General features: G+C 40.9%; 1 protein-coding gene across 1 annotated transcript in view; it reads left to right on the top strand.

Moving 5' to 3' along the window:
• The first annotated feature begins 402 nt into the window (after positions 1-402).
• IGSF10 (immunoglobulin superfamily member 10) overlaps positions 403-8,995 on the top strand; it is a 29,165-nt gene continuing 20,572 nt past the window's right edge. Inside the window, exons 1-2 of the mRNA XM_036350496.1 lie at positions 403-596; positions 2,648-2,777. Of these exons, the coding sequence (XP_036206389.1) occupies positions 403-596; positions 2,648-2,777 (324 nt within the window). The remainder of the gene's footprint in view (positions 597-2,647; positions 2,778-8,995) is intronic.

Here is an 8,995-nt window from a genome sequence, read left to right as displayed (position 1 = left end):
GTTCCTAGGATATTGGTTGGCACGCAAAGGGTTAAAGTTAGTCCAAAAAGCTAATGTAGAAACAGGAAACTAAGCCTTATGTACTTCAGTTGTCACAATATTTTAGTATGGTATAAATTTTTGTCTTTTCAATGCATCCTTAAGTAATAGGGGTTGCTGCATTTTATGAACAAGTGAAAAGCTACTAAGGAATTTTCACAACAGTAAAATGCCACTTGATCATAAAGTTCCAAGGGAGGCCAGCACACACTGTGGCTTTGGACAGAGTGAGTTCCACCGTAACAGTTATAAACAGAACTGGCCACTTAAGACCCGTCAGGAAGGCCTCTGAGGGTACCAGAGTCACTGTGTGTGGTTGTACTGGGCCCATAGTTACAACTTCGAGCTGTGATGTTTTTCAGAATGAAAGTAAAAGGCGGAGGAATCGCCTGCTTGCTGGTTTCCTTCTCCGTGATCTGCCTGGTGGCCACTCCCGGGGGCAGCGCCTGTCCTCGCCGCTGTGCCTGCTACGTGCCCACAGAGGTGCATTGCACATTTCGGTACCTGACGGCCATCCCCGACAGCATCCCGCCCAATGTGGAACGTATCAATTTAGGGTGCGTGGGGGCCCTCGTCCTGTCCCCTTCTCAAGAAGGGATTGTCTCCCGAACACTTAGGACTTTGGGAAATGAACCACAATTGTAATAATATTTCTCTTCTGAAATGAGTGCATGAGGATTCTAAGTTTGTTGGGCCAATAAGAAAATTTAACTCATAAACTTTTATTACAAGAAAGTTCTAGAACCTGAAGTGACTCTTGGTAGGTCTCCAGGCCTGTGGCTATAGAAAAGCTTCATTTTGGCTACATTTGTACTGGAAAATAATATAGCTCTTGTTAAGAATTAGGGTTATGGCCTGACGAATCTCAGAGGGAGGTGGAGGTGGGTGGGGAGAGATTAACCAAAGAATTTATATGCATATATGCATGACCCATGGACACAGACAGTAGTGTGGTGAAGGCCTGGGGTGCAGGGGAGGGTCAGTGGGGTAAAAAAAAAAAAAAAAAGGACACTGTAATACTTTCAACAGTAAAGATAAATTTTAAAAAAAGAACTAGGGTGATGATATATCAGTAAGAGATAACAAGATAGCTAGGAGTGTCCTTCTATATATAAAAGATATGTGTGAAACATAGGTTAGGTCCTTTTTGAAGGCCCTTGGGTTTTTTTCCATACAAGATGACTTATTTAAAATTGCTTTTTAAAATGCATACCTAATTAAATCTACCAAAAGGTGGCTATAATTTTAAAATTCATAAGCAACTATATGAGCATATGTGTACTTGAACTTAATATAATTTATTTGACAGTGAGAACTTAATGTGTGCCAAACACAATGGATGGTACCAGGGATTCAATGAAGAAAATATATATTAATTCCTAAAAGTCATAGTTTTTTTGGGGGGGGGCAGGTATTTTTAATAGTTTGCTGATTTTTAGAGAGAGAGAGAGAGAAACATTAATGTGAGAGCATAACATCCATTGGCTGCCTCCTGCATGCCTCTTACCAGGGATCAAGCCCACAACCTGGGCATGTGCCCTGACCAGGATTCAAATCAACAACCTTTTGGTTGGACCATGTTCAACTGAGCCCCACCAGCCAGGGCTAGAAACTACAGTTAAAGGGAGAAGACAGATGTACATTTAGTACAACTTGATAAGAACCATAATACAGCAAACGAACTTAGGAACAATCACTGACAATAATAGCTACCATTAATTGTATGCTTTCTATACCCAGGCATTGAGCTAAGCACTCTTCATGTAGTCATTCATTTAATCTTTTTTTTTTAAGTTTATAAAGTGCCATTCTTTTTTTAAAAAATAGGTTTTTATTGATTTCAGAGAAGGAGAGGGAGAGAGAGATTCATCAATGATGAGAAAATAATTAGTCAGCTGCCTCTTACATGCCCCACACTGGAGATCGAGCCCATAACCCTATCATGTGCCCTGACAGGGAATAGAAACTATGACCTCCTAGTTCATAGGTCAACACTTAACCACTGACCCACACCGGCTGGGCTCATTTAATCTTCCTAACCCCTTTGGAGTATTTGTATTTTACAAATGAGCATACTGAGGCACAGAAAGATTACTGATTTTATTCAGGGACACTCCTAATACCACCAAGTGCCTGAGTACGTAATCACAGCCAAATCATTTGGCTTCGGAGCCCAGGTTTCTTAGTCACTACTTTATAATGATGAATTCCACCTGGGAGAGTGAGGGGAACATGCAATGAAAGAATGGGCTGGGACTTAAAAATGTTCACAAAGGGGTGTGGGGACCAACCTGAAGGAGCAGCATACACCTAGAGGTTTGAAGTGAGAAGGAATGTAGCATGTTCCGGGAATATGAATCAGGTGATTGTAACAGACTGCAAGGGTTGGTGGGGGGTAGACCTTCTATGGCATCTGATGAATTTCAATATTTCAAGCACTGGGTTATCTTCTTAGAGCACAGGTGCAACAAGAGAGGCATCGGTGTGTGTGTGTGCATGTGTGTGTGTGTGTGTGTGTGCACGTGTATGCATATGTTGGCTCTTGCTTTGACATTTGAACTTGAGTTGACAGGCTTAGCTTATGCCTAGAATGCCATTTGTATTTCAGGTACAACAGCTTGGTCAAACTGACAGAAATAGATTTTTCCGGCCTGAATAAACTGGAATTACTGATGCTGCACAGCAATGGCATTCACACAATCCCGGCTAAGACCTTCTCAGATTTGCAGGCCTTGCAGGTGAGACCTGGCGGGAAAGGGGCATGTTAAAGAGGTAAGATGTTCCTCCAAAAACTGCCTGTTCCTACAGCATCCAAAAAACCAACATTCTGTAAATTAGAAGTAGACATCATGAGAGAATGTCAAAGAACTGTTTTCTTTTTTAATGCAACAGTATGTGGAAATTAGAATAATAAAGAAATTCTGATGCAAGTTTTCATACCGCAAGCTAGTAGAAAATATATTAATACCCAGTGATTACTAATTTTTTAAATATATATATATGTATATATATATATATATATATATATATATATATATATATATATATTTCAGAGTGGAAGGAAGAGAGAGATAGAAACATCCATCTTGAGAAAAAAATCATTGATTGGCTGCCTCCTGCATGCCCCACACTGAGGATCAAGCTCGCAACCATGAATGTGCCCCTGACCAGGAATTTGACTGTGACCTCCTGCATCATAGGTCATCACTCACACACTGAGCCATGCCAGCTGGGCACTAATCCTTCAAAATTTAATCCTAAAAGGCTACTTCTAGTCATGTTCATATTGGAACTGAATCAGATTCCAAAATATAATTACTATCTTAAAAGTTGGCTTTCTATATAGCAATATACTTTTTTAGTCTCACTTTACTTATGCCCTACCTTGTTAAAAAGAAAACTTTAAAAAGTTGTGGAGACTTCCAAGAATGTGTGTTAAGTATTGTAAAAATGATCACTCCAGTAGGTGAGGAAGTACAAGGTAAAACAAATCTGAGGACAAGATCAGAGGGAGCACAGTGAAAGGCAGACATATAGATTAACATGTCTACATTAAGTAGGACTTGAGCTTTCAAGAAGTTCACAATTCATGGCATCTATTAATTTTAATAAATGATAATAAAACTATTAGTACTGTTCAGAAGAAGCACAACCACATTTGACTTTAAATCTGTCTCCCAATGCTTCTGATAAAATACAGTGTAATAAAATAAGTTGTCAGTAACATCCTTATCTATCTACTAATATATATATGACTGGAACAATCAGAACGACTGGTCGCTATGACACGCACTGACCGCCAGGGGGAAGACACTCAACGCAGGAGCTGCCCCCTGGTGGTCAGTGCACTCCCACGGCCAACCTCCCCGTAGCTGGCCAACCTCCTGTGGTCACTCTCCCAGGCCTGCAGGCCCTGTCACCTGATTAGGGCTGGTCCCTAAGCTGGGACAGGCAACAGGGAGTGGGTGGCAATGGTTGTGGCCCCTTTTCCAGGGGGGCTGAGGGCTGACTCCCTCCTCAGGGCTGTGGCCAACCTCCCGTGCCCCATCCCTCCCTCCGGCTGGCAGGCCCTGATCAGCCTACCACCTGTCTGTCGTGGTGGTGGCACAACAGTGAGGGAAGGAGGGAGGGGAGGCGGGGAACAGCACAGTGGCAGGGCACTGATGATGGCAGCATCAGCATCTGGCGCCCTTTTCTTCCACACCAGGCTCGGCGACCATCATCTCCTCTCCAGCCCGGGCCTGATCAACCTGGCCCCAGTCGGCCCTGATTGCCAGCCAGGCCTAGGGACCTCACCGGTGCACAAATTTTGTGCACCAGGCCTCTAGTAAAAGATAAAATGTCATGTGCATAGAGCCTTTGACATTACACTAGAGCTAGGTAAAGCCTTAGAAGTCAATCCAGGTATGGGATTCTGTTGATTTGACTTACTCAGGCTTTATTTGGAATATATGTGTTCAGAGGACTAGATGGCATACATATTCTTTATTACTTTCTCCACACATATATATTTGCCACCAGCCCTTGAACAAAATATTGAGGACCATTGAGATTGAGCTTGTACTCCCAATTTAGTTTGTCTTTGCTTATCAGGGAACTTGGTATTCCAGAAAAGTACTCTCAACAAAAATGACAGATTGTGTCCAATCAGGAAAAATTATGAGAAACCATTGTTTTTACTAGCATTTCTTTGTCTTTTTTTGTATAGAAAATATGCTTAATAATTGAAGAAGTTAAAGAATATCCACACACAATTGACTTATTCAAAAACTAATTCAAAATAAATTAAAATCAATTTACTCATAATAACCAAAAAAATATAATACTCCCCAAATGTTTATAAGCTGATAGATGGATAAACAAAATATGTTACATGTATATAATGAAATACTATTCAACAATAAAAAGAAATGAAGGGCTGATGCATGGTAAACATGGATGGGTCTTAAAAATATCAGGCAAATTAAAAATAAAAGCTAGACACAAAAGACCACATGTTCTTGATCCCATTTATTTTATATTATTTTTTCTTTATTATTATTCTTTTTATTGTTGAAAGTATTACATGTGCCCCTTTTTTTTCTACCATTCATCCCTTATAGCCTGTCCCCAACCCCTACACCAGGTCTTTACCCCCCTATTGTCTGTGTCCATGATTTATGTATATATACATACAAGTTCTTTGGTTGGTCTCTTTCTACCCACACACCCTCCATCACCTTCCCTCTGAGATTATACAGTCTGCTCCACTCATCTATGTCTCTAGGTCTATTTTGCTCACCAGTTTATTTTGTTCATTATATTCCACTTATGAGTGATACTTGTCTTTCTCTGACTGGCTTATTTCACTTAGCATGATACTCTCCAGGCTCTCCATGCTGTCTAAAAGGGTAAGAGATCCTTATTTTTTATTGCTGCACTAGAGGCCTTGTGCATGGAAATTCGTGCACTCAGGGGGGTCCCTCAGCCCGGCCTGTGCCCTCTCGCAGTCTTGGACCCCTCAGGGGATGTCCACCTACCAGCCTAGGCCTGTTCCCTGAGGGATCAGGCCTAAGCTGGCAGTCAGACTTCCCTCTGGCAGCCCGAGAGCCATTGGTGGGGAGTGGGCCTAAGCCAGGGGTGGGCAAACATTTTGGCTCGAGGGCCACAGTGGGTTCTTAAACTGGACCGGAGGGCCGGAACAAAAGCATGGATGGAGTGTTTGTGTGAACTAATATAAATTCAAAGTAAACATCATTACATAAAAGGGTACAGTCTTTTATTTCAATAGTTTTATTCATTTCAAACGGGCCGGATCCGGCCCGCAGGCCGTAGTTTGCCCACGGCTGGCCTAAGCTGTTAGTCGGTCATCCTTAGTGCTGCCGCAGAGGCAGGAGAGGAAGTGCACTGACCACCAGGGGGCACCTCCTGCGTTGAGCATCTACCCCCTGGTGGTCAGTGCGCATCATAGCGACCAGTCGTTCCCGGTCATTCTGCCATTAGGCTCCATTTGCATATTACCCTTTTATTACATAGGATAGTATTCCATGCTGCATAAAAGTGCCACAGCCTTTGTATCCACTCATCTACTGATGGGCATGTGGGCTATTTCCAGATCTTAGCTAATATAAATTGAACTGCTATGAACATAGGGGTACATACATTCTTTCTTAGGATATATTCCCAGAAGTGGGCTCACTAAGTCAAATGGCAGTTCCATATTTAATTTTTTGAGGAAACTCCATACTGTTTTCCATAATGGCTACACCAGTCTGCATTCTCACCAGCAGTGTACTAGAGTTCCCTTTTCTCCACAACCTCACCAGCACTTGTCATTTCTGATTTGTTGATGGTGGCCATTCTAACAAGTGTGAGGTGATACCTTGTCATTTTAACTTGCATCTCTCTGATGATCAGTGACTTTGAGCATTTTTCATATGTCTCTTGGCCATCTGTATGTCCACTTTGGAGAAGTATCTATTTAGATCTTTTGCCCCTTTTTTAATTGGATTGTTTGTCATCTTTTTGTTAAGTTGTATGAGTTCCTTATATATTTTGGATATTAACCCTTTATCAGATGTATCATTGCCAAATATGCTCTCCTATATAGTGGGCCCCCTTTTCATTTTGTTGATGTTTTCTTTTGCTGTACAGAAGCTTTTTATTTTGATGTAGTCCTATTTGTTTATTTTCTCCTTCATTTTCTTTGCACTAGGAGATGTATTGGTAAACATATTGCTACCAGAGATTTTTCTGCCTATGGTTTCTTCTAGGTTTTTTATGGGTTCACATCTTACATTTAAGTCTTTTATCCATTTTGAGTTTATTCTAGTGTATGGTGTAAGTTGGTGGTCTAGTTTCATTTTTTTTGCATGTATCTGTCCAATTTTCCCATACGATTTATTTAAGAGACAATCTTGACTCCATTCTATGTTCATGCCTCTTTTGTCAAATATTAATTGAGCATAATGGCTTAGGTAGATTTCTGGGGTCTCTGTTCTATTTCATTGGTCTATTTTGTTCTTGTGCCAGTACCAGGCTATTTTTATTACAATGGCTTTGTAGTACAGTGGGGCCTTGACTTATGAGTGTCCCGACTAACGAGTTTTTTGAGATACGAGCCGTCTCTCGGCCGATTTTTTGCTTTGAGTTGCGAGCTAAAATTCGGGTTACGAGCCAGCTTCAGATACCCCACCGCTAGTTGGTGCAGTGAACGTCACAGTGAACGCCACAACATCAGCCCAGCATCACTTGTCTCATTCGTTCACTTTTTGATTTGACATACGAGTAATTTGAGTTACGAGCTCCATCACGGAATGAATTAAACTTGTAAGTCAAGGCCCCACTGTATAACTTAATATCTGGTATTATGATTCCTCCACATTGTTCTGTTTCTCAAGATTGCTTTGGCTATTTGGGGTCTATTTTGGTTCAATATATATTTTTGGAGTATTTGTCTGTGAAATATGCTGTTGGTATTTTAATAGGGGTTGCATTAAATCTGTAGATTGCTTTGGGTAGTTCAGACATACTGATGAGGTTGATTCTACCAACCATGAACACAGAATATTTTTCCACTTATTTATATCTTCCTCTAGCTCTCTATTCAATGTTTGTAGTTTTCCAAGTATAAGTCTTTTACCTCCTTGGTTAAGTTTATTCCTAGGTATGTTAATTTTTTTGTTGCTATGGTAAATGGGATTATTTGTTGGGTTTTTCTTTCTGAGAATTCATTATTGGTGTATAAAAATTCCATAGATTTCTCTGTGTTAATTTGTATCCTGCTACATTGCCAAACTCCTTTAGTAAATCTAATAGTGTTTTGGTGGAATCTTTAGGGCATTCTATGTCATCTGCGAATAATGAGAGTTTTACTTCCTCCTTTCCAATTTGGATGCTTTTATGTTTTCTTCTTGTCTGATTGCTTTGACTAGCACTTCCATTACTATTTATATAATAAAAGCCTAAGCGACCGTTATGGCAGAACGACCAGAATGACTGGTCACTATGATGCGCACTGACCACCAGAGGGAAGACACTCAATGCAGGAGCTGCCTCCTGGTGGTCAGTGCGCTCCCACAGGGGGAGCATCGCTCAGCCAGAAGCCGGGCTCATGGCTGGCGAGCACAGCGGTGGTGGTAGAAGCCTCTCCCGCCTCTGCGGCAGCACTAAGGAGCAATGAGCGGAGTGATAAGGAGCAGTGAGCAGGCGAGCGATAAGGAATGAGGGATCCTGGACTGCGTGAGGGCACAGGCTGGACTGAGGGCTTCTCCCACCCTGACAGTGCACAAATTTCATGCACCAGGCCTCTAGTGTTGAATAAGAGTGGTGAAGGCAGACATCCCTGTCTTGTTCCTGTTCTTAGGAGAAATAGTTTTAGTTTTTGCCCATTGAATATAATGTTGCCTGTCATATATGGCATTTATTATGTTGAGTTTTGAAACCTCTATTCATTCTTTGTTGAGAGTTTTTATCAAAAAATGGGATTGGATTTTGTTGGATGCTTTTTCTTGGCTTATTGATATGACCATGTAATTTTGTCTTTCAATTTGTTTATGTGATATATCATGTTTATTGATTTGTGAATATTGTACCAACCTTGCATCCCTGGAATAAATTCTACTTGGTCATGGTGTATGATCTTTCTAATGTAATGCTGGATCTGATTTGCTAATATTTTGTTGAGGATTTTTGCATCTATGTTCATCAGGGATATTATCTTGTAGTTCTCTTTCTTTGTAGTGTTTTTATATGGTTTTGGAATTAGGATAATGTTGGCCTCATAAAAAGAGATTGGAAATGTTCTTTCCTCTTGGATTTTTTAAAAATAATTTAACGAGCATAGGTGCTAGTTCTTCTTCGACTGTTTGGTAAAACTCACCTGTGAGGCCATCTGAACCAGGGTTTTTGTTTGCTGGGAGCTTTTTTATTACTGCTTTAATTTCCTCAATTGTTAGTGGCCTATTTGTGTTTTCAG

This window comes from Myotis myotis, unplaced genomic scaffold (assembly GCF_014108235.1).
Source record: "Myotis myotis isolate mMyoMyo1 unplaced genomic scaffold, mMyoMyo1.p scaffold_m19_p_2, whole genome shotgun sequence".
NCBI lineage: Eukaryota > Metazoa > Chordata > Mammalia > Chiroptera > Vespertilionidae > Myotis > Myotis myotis.
This window is presented reverse-complemented; position numbering and strand designations above follow the sequence as displayed.